This window comes from Typopeltis vanoorti, chromosome 6 (genome assembly GCF_054136105.1).
Source record: "Typopeltis vanoorti isolate ZY-2024b chromosome 6, IOZ_Tvanoo_1.0, whole genome shotgun sequence".
In the NCBI taxonomy this organism is placed as follows: Eukaryota; Metazoa; Arthropoda; class Arachnida; order Uropygi; family Thelyphonidae; genus Typopeltis; species Typopeltis vanoorti.
This window is the reverse complement of record NC_143554.1, coordinates 65103513-65117161: the sequence shown is the minus strand read 5'-3', so window position 1 is coordinate 65117161 and position 13649 is coordinate 65103513. Positions and strand designations below refer to the sequence as shown.

Here is a 13649-nt window from a genome sequence, read left to right as displayed (position 1 = left end):
CTTGCAGTTGACTCCTTGCACTTTAATTTCAGTATGATATCACTGATTGTTGTCAACAATCAGTGATATCATACTGAGATGTGGTCCAATTTGTCAACAGTTTGCCAAACAGATAACCTGCAATGTGGCATCTTATCACAATGTCTGTTTCAAACTGCATCATTTCCATTCTTGCAGCCATTTCACCTGGACATAGTTGCTCTGACTTGGGAACATCATATTCCTCCAATTTATACTGGCCACAAACATGGGACTTGTTACATGGAACCTTGCCCATGGGTGTGTCTGATTTCTTTCAAGTAGTGTGTGTGTAAAATGTACAGGGTGTCCATAAAATAACGTTCCCTCTTTGGAGGTATCTGTAGCTAAAACCAATAAACGGAATGAGACCAAATTTTATATTGAGACTTTTGAAGGCATGGGGAGATGATTTCCGTGAAAAAAAGATTTAGTACCAAAAGTCGCCGATAGGAGAAATTTTGATGCTGGCAGAGCCGAAACAAGCAGATAATTACATTTAAGGCAGATAAAATGGAATAATAACATTTTGATGGTGTAAGCGACAGCTGCATCACTCATTCCAGTTGAACACCGCAGTAGCAATGTCTGTTACTGTCTCTTCTTGCACTGCTTTCTGTCCTCGGCCAGGTCTAACTCCTAGTGATCTAGTTTCTTCAAACTTCTTAATCATAGCTCTCAGAGCTACAACTGACATAGGATCTGTACTCAGGTTATGAAGCCTTTTAAATTCCCGCAGGGCCGCTACTGCATTGCACTGTTTAAGGTAAAACAACTTAACAAGTAAAGCACACTGAGGCAATGTAGGATGCATATTAAGCACAATTTGTCAGTCATTCGAATAACTGCTTGAACGTTCCCAATCCCTTTTTAAGTGGAATTAGTGGTGCTGCCACGTACACACACAGTAAAATTTGCATAATCCTTTTTACCTGTTTACTGCAAATATTTGACTGCTTTCGGCTCCACCAGTGCCAAAATCTCCCCTATCGGCGACTTTTGGTACTAAATACTTTTTTCGCAGAATTCATCTCCCCATGCCTTCAAAAGTCTCAATATAAAATGTGGTCTCATTCCGTGTATTAGTTTTAGTTACAGATACCTCCAAAGAGGGAAAGTTAATTTATGGCTACCCTGTAGTTTTAGCTAACATAGATAACAGTTTAGTCCTGAATTTACTCTAGAACCCTGTCCTGAATTGCTTTAATTTGTTCAGCATCTCAATTGGATAACTGGTAAGAGTACATGATGGAGAGTCCAGTCAGTTCTCTTCATTTTTTATATGCTGTGTAGATGTCTCCTTCCAGTTACCTGGCTTTGATCTCTTAGTTTTACAAGTAAAATATATGACGTATGATCTTGATCTATGTTCTAATTATGACTAAACATATTTGGTGATAATTGATTATTTGTTTCACGTTTAAAAATAGTTTTGTTAATGCACTTTATTTGAATATGTACTTATTTCACAAAAATAACTATTTTTTTTTTTTTTATATTTTCATAGACAATAGTTTCTGACTGTTCTTTTATTGCTTCATTGGCCATAAGTGCTTTGTATGAAAAAAGATTCAAGACTAAGATTATTACAAGGTATGTATAACTATTGAGATAGATGCGATGATAGTAATCTGGCTTCTTTCATGTGAATCTCACCTGCAAAAGGTTCTAATGAATAGTACATTAATGAGCTGCAGATAGGTAAATTATCTGGAAACTGTGTTCTTGAATTTTTTAAGGCATCTTCGGCCCTCAAATAAGCACTGTAGTAGTAGTAAGGAGTGATCTTTCTCATAGGCACCGAAAAGTATCTACCTTCTAAAGCAATTCAGATGGTACAAAATAGATTATTATTACTAGATTAATATTAATAGATTAGATATTACTCTCTCTTCACTTATTTCTAGCACCTGCGAAAATGATATTATTTAGTAGGATATCAGATTACCAGTTATGTCAACATGGCACTCTCTCTCTTATTTCTACTTCTTATCCCTTGTGCCTTACTTTGATCTACTCCATATGTGTACTAGATGTTTGTAAAAACATTGATACCTACAGTGAGATGGATATGAACCCATTATAAGTTGATTGGAGGATGGGTGAATGAACTCACTCAATGCAATGATTTCATTTCCCTTGTTTCGATGCTTCTAGCATTCATATACAAACACAGAACACAACAGCTAATTTCTGAATCCATAAGTTTCACTAATCCCTTTATTAGATGTGACTTCTCCATGCCTTCCTTGAACCATTTCTTTTTCTCCTTACACATCCCAGAACCTTCTTCAAATTCAGCTGTTCCTTCTACATCCATGGCCATCCCATTCCTTTCTTGTCTACATTCACTTCCTCTTTGAGCATCAGCCTTTCTCCTGCTATATTCCTGTCAACCTTGAGTCTTCTCCCCATTTTCCAGTCTGTTTATCTTGTACTCTTGTTCTCTCATTCTCTACACTCATACCATCCACTTTTCCATTCACCACTTCAATCCTTTCTTCCTTCTTCTGCACTCTTTCACATCACTTCTGACTTGCTCAGATTCATTCTCTGCACTCATTACTTTTCTTTCTAGCATCTCTCCAAATGACTTGCACCAAAACCATTTAAATGCAGTTCATCATTCTTATGCAGTTCAATTTGTCCTTCAACCTCATTCCACACATTAACAAACTGCATTTCTTTCTCTTTGCACAATTCTGCTAACATATTATTCATATTCTTTGCCTTCTGTCTCATGTTATACTATCATATCTTGGCAATACACTTTCTACATTTCCTCTCACACTACTCTCAACAACCTCCTGATATCAAGTCTTACATTCTTCTTGTTCCCAGTCAATCATTTATTCTTACTACCACTACCAACTCTTTTGCTCGCTTACTCCTCACACCTCAATCACTCTATTAATTTTACCTCCTAGAAAACAAACTCTGTGCATCTTCTCGTTTACCACACCCCTTAAAATTAAATCCTCATACAATGCCACTTGTGAGTGTTACCTCTTTTATACCAACATCATTAATTTCCATCTTCTTTATTGTTCCATACATATCAACACTTCTCTTCATTCCACTCCACATCCACTTCATCTCTTACCTCATCTTCACCACCTCAACTTTCAAAATTTTCCATAATTTTTATTATTATTATTTTTTGCTATCATTTACTCTCACTGTTATCATCAGTGATACAAGATTGTTTACCATCAACCCCGCTCGCAATCTTACTGTTAATAGCACTCTGCTTTTCAACATCATTATCACACACTTTATCCTCAATTGCATCCTTTTCTTTACTATCACTTGCACATGTTTTCATAACATTTGTACAAAAAAACAACTGTTTCAGTTGTAAACAAGCCTCTTGGTCCATCAGAATATCTCACTTCCTGCATACCCACACCCACTCCTTCTCTTATTCAGCCTCTCCACATTAACATCTGCAACATCTTCCCACATATACGTTCTACATTCATGGCACTGTACCATTCTTGAAAAATTCATGTTATTCACTTTGTCCTTTGCACTGACCTATGCAACAATCTACTTTTCACTGCCATTTTGTACAAGAGCACTAACAAGAAACAATGAATTTAAAATAATACTGCCTAAGAAATTTAACAAACACTGCATTCCACACCCAAATATCACACATTAACAACACTCAATATAAAAATTATACAATATCAATATTATCACACAATAAATATAAAATTAACTTATCGACTGAGCTCATAAAATATGTTCTACAGATTCTCTTCTAAACAAAGAACTGTTATTATCAGAACTACCTTTATCTCTAATTGTTCTAATGCAAAAACTATCGAGAAAATAAGTATAGCCATTGTCTCAAGAAGAAATGACCAGAATTTGTATTCCATATGTTAAAGGACTTGACTTTCAGAAAAAATAGAAATACTACATTGACAGATTTGACAGTATCTTTCTGTCCAGTTCGCAAACTTAATACCTTTTTATCTCACCTAAGTACAAATATTCTCTTCTTTCTTATCCTGGAGTTTACATAATCTCCTGCTCTTGCAACTTATGTTATTATGGACAAACTGGTCATTCTGCACAAATTCATCTTGAAGAACATCAGGAATTCATTTAACTTAAAGAACCTAACAAATCCAGTTTAGCAAGCTATGCATTATCCACAAAAACACAGGATTCAGTGGAACAAAACCAAAAGTGTTACACAAAAGATATTTTCTTTTGGAAAGACTGTACATTCACAACCTGAACAAAAACAATTGCTATACTGATTAATACTTATCATTCATGTGTTTCTTAATTTTTAATTAATTTTTTGTTTATATTTAAAAATAGGGGTGCTTAAGGGTCAAAGCCTTTAAAGGAATGCAGAGAACCGACCAGGGCTTCTGACCTAATGTCCAATCCTCACCTTCTCGTGGTGCACCCTGTTGGGTATCTACTTTGATACTGAACGAACGAGGATGGGCTGGCAATTTGGGATTTAGCCAAACAAATTGTATTCTTATTGGTTAAACCAAAATAAAAAATGATGGTACAACATGACAAAATTTCATGCCGCTGGGGCGTCGCCTGGTTAATCAAGGCCCCCGTTGTTTTCGCCAGGGAACCAGGGCGAACAGCGAAAAGTCAGCTACTGTAACAAATCTGAAAACAAACCCCAACTCAACATCACCAGAGTTAAAGATCGGTACTGTCAACATAAGAAGCCTGAATGGCAAAGAAATGGAGCTAGCTGAGGAATTAGATAAGTACCAGATCGACATAATAGGGGTGGCTGAAACAAAAAAGACCAAAACTGGTGAGATCTTTCTGAGCAATAAATACAAAATGTTATATTCAGGCAATGACAATCAAGGAAAAGGAGTAGCAGCCATAGTATTCAACACAAAATACGAGGCTAATCTTCTTCAATGGCAGTCAGTCTCAAGTAGAGTAATGTGGGCAAATATGAGAATGGGGAACTGGACAATGAGACTTATTTGTGCCTATGGTCCCACAGAGGTTTCTACTAAGGTAGAAGCGGAGGAATTTTTTGAGGCTTTAGAAAAAGCAACTGACACAATGAAAAAGGAAAAGTTGGTCCTTGTTGGGGATCTAAATAGCAGAGTAGGAAATGATTGTCAGACATACAAAAATATTTTGGGAAAATTTGGAGAAAAGAGCAAAGCTAATAAAAATGGCAAATATCTGTTGGATTTCTGCTCAGGACACGGACTGGTTATTACTAACACCATGTTCACATAAAAATGTGCACAAATTCACATGGAGAGAAGAGGCTAGGAATAAGAAAAGTCTCATTGACTATGTTATTGTTGATAGTGATGTTTACTCCCTGGTGCAGGACACCAGAGTGTACAGAGGATTTGAAATTGGAAGTGATCACTATTTAGTCTTGAGCAGGATAAAATTGAATTTCATATTGAAAAGAATAACATGTAAGAAAGTTTTAAAACGAATAAAAGTTGAGCAGCTCTCAGATGTGAACTGTAGACTAAAATACAGAAAGATTATTGAAAAGAAAATGAAAGAGTTTGAGAACAGGAATCAAACCTTGGAGATTCAGTGGCAAACTCTGAAGAAAACAATGATTGATTCTGCCAGAGAGGCATGTGGTGAGGTTCTGTGCAAGGATAAAAAAAATCAGAACTCCCTGGTGGACACAGGAAGTTAAAGAGGCAGTGAAGGAAAAGAAGAAAGCATATCAAAAGTTCCTGGCAAATAAGTCAGCTTTTACTCTTAGAGAATACAGAGACAAATGTAAGAAAGCTAAACAGTGTGTATAACTAGCTAAACAAAAGTCATGGGAGGACTTTGGCAAGAATATAGAAAATAAATATCAAGAAGGTGGCAAAATATTCTGGAGGTTGTTGAAGAAGCTTACGAATGGATTAAAGAGTGCTGTAAAAGGAATTAGAGATGATAAAGGTGACATGAAAACAGGAGAAAAAGATATCCTTGAAGTATGGAGTAATTACTTTTAAAAACTGCTAAATGAAACAAGCAGTGATGACAGCACAGTGATAAAAAACACTGACCAGGCATGCAGTCAGGAATACATATCCATACTTGAAGTAGAAAAAGCCATCAAAGGCTTGAAATGTGGAAAGGCAGCAGGAGTAAATGATATTCGACCAGAAATGCTGAAGTATGGCGGTATAAAAGCTTACAGTGGCTGCACTGCATAGTTCAGAAAGCCTGGACAGAGGGACGAATTCCCGATGATTGGAGTAGAGCTCTCATAGTACCCATATATAAAAAGGGAAATAAAACTGAATGTGAGAATTACAGAGGTATTTCCCTACTGAGTGTTCCTGGCAAGATCTATGCAAGTATACTTGAGAAACGGTTGAGAAGAATTGTGGAAGATAAGCTTGGTGAAGAACAAGCTGGATTCAGGCCAAATAGAGGCTGTCAGGATAAGATCTTCACTTTACGACAAATAGTCGAGAAAGCATGGGAATATAACAAAGATCTGTATTTAAGTATTGTCGATTTGGAAAAGGCATATGACAAGGTGCCAAGAGAGAAGCTATTCAATATGCTGCAGTTATATGGTGTCAATGGGGCATTATATCAAACAATACTTAGTCTTTATTTTAGTTGTAAGTCAGCAGTTAGAATTGAAGGAAGTACAGGAAGATGGTTTAATGTTAAATCTGGTTGTGAGACAAGGATGTACATTATCCCCTCTGTTATTCATTATCTATATGGATCACATTATGAAGGAATGTGGTATTAAACCTGATATCAAAATTGGAGATGTTAATGTCAGCTCTTTGCTTTATGCGGATGATGTTATACTTCTAAATAAATCCGCTACAAGTCTGCAAGATTCTCTGACTAAATTGAATAGCTGTTGTAATAGATATGGTATGAAGGTCAGCAATAAAAAGACAAAGACAATGAAAATAGGCAGAATCATTGAAAATGTCAACTGTGTTGTGAATGGAGAACCTGTGGAACAAGTAAAACATTTCAGCTACTTAGGCATGATTTTTACTGAAGATGGTAAATTAAATATAGAAATAGACAACAGAATCAGCAAAGATGGATTCAGGTATGGTATGGTATGGTGGGAAGTCAATTGAATAAATTCATATATAATAAGAGAGAAATTAGTCGGAACACTAAATTAGCTGTATACAAGACAGTGTTGAAACCAGTTTTAACTTATGGATCTGAGAGCTGGGTCAGAAGTAAAACACTTGACCAAAGACTAGAGACCGCAGATATGAGAGTCCTGAGAAAGATTAAAGGCGTGAACAGATGGCATCAATGGCAATATCATATTAAAAATGAGGATATTAGGAAAGAACTTGACATTGTCAGCATCCAGGAATGCGTTAGCAGAGCTAATCTCAGGTGGTATGTTCACTTAAATAGAATGGGAGAGGAAAGATTAGCAAAACAAGTGTTCTCTGCCAGGTTTGCAGGAAAATGACCCAGAGGAAGACCAAGATATAGGTGGATTGATACGATACAAAGTGCCTTAGACGATAGAAATATGAGATCTGATAATGTTGGAGTCTTGACAAGTAACAGACTGATTTGGAGGAAAATTGTAGATAGGAAGTTAGTAATGATGTAATTTTTTTCATGTAGTACTGTCATATCCTGTACACTCCTTGAGGGTACATGGCAAGAATTTGATGATGATGATTTAAAAATAGTTTATTAACTAAATCATTTTATTGTAATTTATTTTGGATATCTATTAAACCTGATGGAACTGTTCTCCTTCAGCCAATAGTGCACATAATATCATGCACTTTCAATTCAATTGTTCTCTTTTTTTGTGTTTTCTTATAATCGTAGTGACAATGGCTATGAAACTCAGCCAAAAATTTTACAAATGAAGACATTTAAATTAAACGTGATTCTGGTAATGATATTTTATAACTTACCTTGTTGCAGCCTATGTGACAACTGATAATTAACAATTGTCACCTAGTGGCACAAACCTCAATCAATGTTGCTCCTATAATTATGACATCTCTTGCTATAGCAGCAATCTTTCCTACTCTCATGCTGTACTATTATTTTTACTTTCATTTCCTCAATCAGATGTCTCTTTTATTTTATACACCACTAGAAGAATCACTTTGTCACTCACTTTGATATTCACAAGTAATGCTTCTAAGAAAATTGCAAATGAACAGTTTTTTATGCAAATGAAATTTGCTACAAAATGTTAACCAATAATTGGTTAGAGACTGAGATCACTGCAACAACCATGGTTGCCTTGCAGCTACATGCCTAGCCATTGTATCATGGATGGAGTGGTTTTCATGAGCCTTTCAATTGTAATGTTGGGTGTCGAAAATAATACAATAGGATGGCTGTCATAAACACGATAGTTGTAAGTTTGAGAGCAGTCTGTATTAAAAAAAAAAAAAAAATAAAATACATTACTTGAAATGTTTCTGCATTTGAAGTGGTGCCCTTAATAGCTCCCTAATAATACAGGTAACCCTCGTGTAACGTGGATGTTAGGTTCCATACAAATGCCGCGTTATATAAATCGCTTTATACGAGACTTAGATCACATAGAAAAAGTAGAGTTAGGTTCTGAAATCGTTTTTTTTTTAATTATATAAACAACAATGACATCCAACAAAAACAATATTTTTATTTAATTCAGGTAATTCATGTAAGTTAAGAAAACATAAACTATGACAAATACGTAGTATAAAATTCTAAAAATTACAAATTGTACATAAATTTCATTGCACATAATGCATAAATGTTTTAGACTCGATAAAATAAAGCGCATATTTTGATCATCATCACAGTCTTCAGAAATAACAATTCGTAGATGTTCTTTAAGTGGCCGGAGGTCATCACTGCTTGCAATCTCTTGGACATCATTTGTATAATTCTCATTGCACACTTTGGCTGGTTTAGTCATCAAGAAGTCAGTAATAAGACTTCGCTTTCCACTATGTTGCAATTTTTTATTAAGTTCATAATATGGTGCTAAACAAATATCCAATTGACTCGTGAATTTCCCGAGCCCTCCATTGAGGGATCCTTATCCGTAAAATAACTTCCTAACTTTCTTGCCAAGTCCAATCCTTCTGCTAATTTCTTTAAACTGAATTCTTTAATGGATTCATCACAATTAGAATGTTCGGCAGAACTTTCCCCGCCATTTGGTTCGACGCCAATCTATTAATTGTACCAGTTCCTTCCCTTTTAAATCTATTTCTCCATCAATTAATTCACTAATTTCGTTTTCAACCATATCGCAAAAGCCCTCTCCACCAAAAATGTGTGTGATGTTTATTATACGACGTAGCTCGGCATCCACTGGAGGTACGAAATTTTGTTCCATTACAGCTTCAGGCCATATTTTTTTTCCAGCAGGCATTCGGTGTAGAGGGTTATAATTCCTTAATGGACAGAGAAATAATTTTTACACAATTCAGTATTGAAAACTCTTTCCACGCTTAAGGCAGTGTCATGTTTGGATTAGATTCCATTTTTTCCAAAATTAATTGAAATGTTCGCCGAATATAATATGACTTAAATGTTGATATTATTCCTTGGTCAAGTGGTTGAATGAGTGAAGTAACATTAGGTGGCAAAAAAGTAATTTTAATATTCAGATGGCTTTAATTTGTTGGGTGGCCTGGTGTGTTATCTAAAATTAGTAGAATTTTGAAGTCCATATTCTTTTTCTTTGTGTAACTTTCTACATTGGGTACAAAACACTTGAAAAACCAATTTTCAAACATACTAGCTGTAACCCATGCCTTTTTGTTGGCCCGCCAATAAACAGGTAGGATATACTTGTTGAGCCCTTTCATCGCACGAGGATTTGCAGATCTGTTACTAAACATTGGTTTTGTCATGTAATCACCTGATGCATTACTACAAAACAGTAGAGTAATTCTATCTTTGGAAACTTTGAATCCAGGAGCTGAGCTTTCATTTTTTGAAATATAGGTGTGTTTTGGTATTTTTTTCCAATATAACCCAGATTCATCCGCATTGAACACCTGGTTTGCACTGTAACCACCTTTAATGATTTTTAAAAGTTCTGCTGGGTATTTCCAGGCAGCTTCAGCGTCTGCTGATGCTGATTCTCCCTGGATTTTAAGATTATACAAAGAAAACTGCTTTTAAAGTTTTCAAACCAACCCTTACTGGCAGAAAATCCATGCTGAGAGATTTCTTCTGAAGAATCTTGATCAAGTTCTTTTAAATGTTTATAAACTTTGAGAGCTTTTTGCTTAATAAGGTGTCCATCCAAAGGAATTTTCTTTTGAGTGCAATCTTCTATCCAAATCATTAGAGATTTCTCCATTTTTTCTATTAGAATATCGCGAACACGAGCAAAGCCCTTTGCACTTGCCGTTGACCCAACAATAACACTTTCTCGGATTTTGTGTTCATTTTGTTTGATTGTTCGATTTGTTGATTCATTTAAATTCAGAGTCCTTGCAACAACTCCTGGTTTTTCTCCAATTTTCAACCAATCCAAGATTTTAATTTTTTCTTCGAGAGAAATGAATTTCCTCTTCAATGTTGGTTTTTTCCCTTTCGTTGGTTTTAGTGGCCATTACAATAAAAATAAACTTTAACATTAAAAAAAAAAAGCATTACATATATATGTAATTCACCAGAAAATAAACTGCTCTGCTTGAGAATAACATACTTATGATTTTAAATGCACTTTCCTGGCAGAAAACGAAGACAGTTTTCAACAATAAACACTTTATACAGTAAACCCTAGATGGCGAACCTATGGCACTCGTGCCAGAGGTGGCACGTCATCGATTTGCAGGTGATATCCTTTTATACACTTATAAATTATTCAAGTTTTTTTTTTTAATTGTTATTACAGTACGTAGAAGCTGAATTTTGTTTTACACAAGACAGCAGCTATAAAGACGTTTTGGTGCGGTTAACAAAAGCAACCGACAAATGTTGAGTTGAAATGCTAATTATAAATGACATATCATAGGTTGTCCAACCTCCTGGATATGGGATAGCCATAAAATAAATAAAAAAACAGTGTTGCAAGTAGAAATACTATTTATTTCCAAGATTTTCTTCCACAATTTTTATCCTCTTCTTAAGTATGTTTGCAGAAATCTTATCTGAAGCACTCAGGTGCAATTCCTCTGTAGTTCTCACGTTTAGTTTTATTTCCTTTTTTTGTAGATGAGTATTATGAAAACTACTCCAATCATCTGAATTCATCCTTCTGAGCAGATCTGTTTTTTCACATTTTAAGTATTCAATGGTTTTTTCCTACCTCAAGTACTGATATGTACTTCTAATTGCCTCTTGAATATTTTCTTCCACCACTTTGTGACCTTGTTTCATTTAACAATCTTTCCAAGTAATTACTCTGGACATCTAGAATATCTTCAGTTTGTGTCATTTTTATCATCTCTGATTCCTTTTACAACAATTTCTTCCAGTTCTAAGTTTTTCAGTAGCCTACAGAACTTTTGTGTCATCTTCCTGGTATTTAGAATTTCCAAAAATAAGTGTTTGAAATGAATGAATGGTTGTTTTAATAAATGGCACTGTATTTAGGTGAGGTAGCACAGTAGCTAAATTTGTTTTTGTTCCTTAGAAAAACCTGAAAACAGTTATCTTATATACTGTTTCTGTTTTGTACAGCATTATTTATCCACAGAATCGACAGAGAGAACCAGTGTATAATCCTTGTGGGAAGTATATGGTAAAATTGAACATCAATGGTGTTCCAAGAAAGGTAAGTTGCGAATTGTATAATTTGCTAATAAAAACCATATTTGTTACTCATAGAGTAATTGTTTAAAACAGAAAAAAAAAATAAATCCAGAAGCATGGAAAGATGCATTAATAATAATTATTAATAAAAAAGGTGAAAAGGAGAATATTAAAAATTATTATAATTATCTGACCTCCATAGAGTCAGAGATTCGTCATGGGAGGTACACACTATCACACACAAAGCTCATTAAGACATTCACTGTGTCTTAAACTGATTCAATGTGCCTACATTCACAACACACTCAGGCAATGCATTCTCCATGCAAAGAAACCTTCTCCTCACCCCTCTGCTCACAGTTTCCAGGGGTGGTCTTTTGTTCTACCTCCTCTCCCATTCTACAAAAACTTTCTTCCATGTTAACTGATAACAATTCCTGACTAATTTATATGTCTCTATCATATCTTCCCCCTCCTCCTCCTATTCACAAGGTTTTGCAATTTACATTCTTTCAATCTGTCTTCATCCTCCACATTCCAGAGACTGTGCACCAGCTTTGTGAACTTCTCTTTGCAGACCTTTTCTAACATATCCTCATCACCAGGAAATGCGGTGACCAAATCTGTGCACAATAATCTACCCTTATACAATGAATCATTCCCCCCCTCCCCCTTTATTTCTGCACTTAAGGGTCCTCCAAATTATAGACCCATTAGTTTAATACTAGCAGCATACAAAACATTTACAAAAGTAATAACAGAATAATGCAATAGTTCAAGTATATGCATTCAGAGCAGCACACAAGATTTAGATGTAATTACAGCACCATTGATCATATACATAGTCTTAGGAATTATAGAAAAGAGAAGTGAATATAATTAAATCTCTCTGTTTAACATTTGTGGATTTTGAAAAAGCATTTGACTCCATCAAAACCTCAGCTATCATAGAATTACAATTAAAATGTAATAAAAGAAACATACATAGAAACTTTAAATACATGTATAGTCATGCTCTTCTGTTATTAAATTGCATAAGAAAACTAAAAAATTTCTTAAATAGAGAAATAAGACAGGAAGATACAATTTCTCTCAAACTCTTGACATCTACTCTAGAGGAAGTTTCATGAACTATATAAAAAAGGAGGAATTAAAATTAGCAGAAAGATTCTAACTCATCTGTGTTTTACTGATGATATAGCTCTCTTATTATAAGATGCAGAAGACCTAGAAATAAAATTAAGAGAATTAGCTGAAGTATCCAGTCAGATTGGGTTAAAGATGAATCTAAACAAAACAAAAGTAATGATAAATGACAATTATCATTACTCTAGGTTTGTTTAGAAAGTAATAATAAATGACAATTTAATATAATAAATTTAGTTTAATCCTTTATCCAAGTGTAAGCAAACAAAAGTTTGCACTTGAAAATGTCTTCAGGACTGATGTAAAGTGGTACAACTGCAGGCAACTCGCAGCAAAGGTGGACCAAGTTCTCATCACTCCTTGTCTCAGTATCTCCCATAATGCAAAACACATCTCCTTGCGGACATGTATAATGCTGTGCATGAAGGTAAGGACCACTACCCAGATCAGTTTCAACCTTTATTGAGGTCTCGTCAGTGGGAGGCAGACCCAGAAGTGTCGATACCAAGGCAGAAGCAATAGGAGATGTCATATTTACCTATACGTATATTTACCTAAAATAAACTTCCAACATCTTTCTCTATATCCAGAGTAATTTAATAATAAGGTGGTACACCTGTTGGCAACTCGTATAGGTAAGTATGACCTCTCCTATTGCTTCTGCCTTGGTATCACCACTTCTGGGTCTGCTCTCCCACTGACGAGACCTCAATCAAGGTTGAAACCAGTCTGGGTAGCAGCCCTTATCTTAATGCATAGCATTATACATG

At 35.1% G+C, this 13649-nt stretch overlaps 1 protein-coding gene across 1 annotated transcript in view; it reads left to right on the top strand.

The window, feature by feature from the left end:
- LOC150105502 (calpain-7-like) overlaps positions 1-13649 on the top strand; it is a 237561-nt gene that overhangs the window by 96628 nt on the left and 127284 nt on the right. Inside the window, exons 8-9 of the mRNA XM_090394849.1 lie at positions 1526-1611; positions 11662-11755. Coding sequence (XP_090250975.1) covers positions 1526-1611; positions 11662-11755 — 180 coding nt within the window. The remainder of the gene's footprint in view (positions 1-1525; positions 1612-11661; positions 11756-13649) is intronic.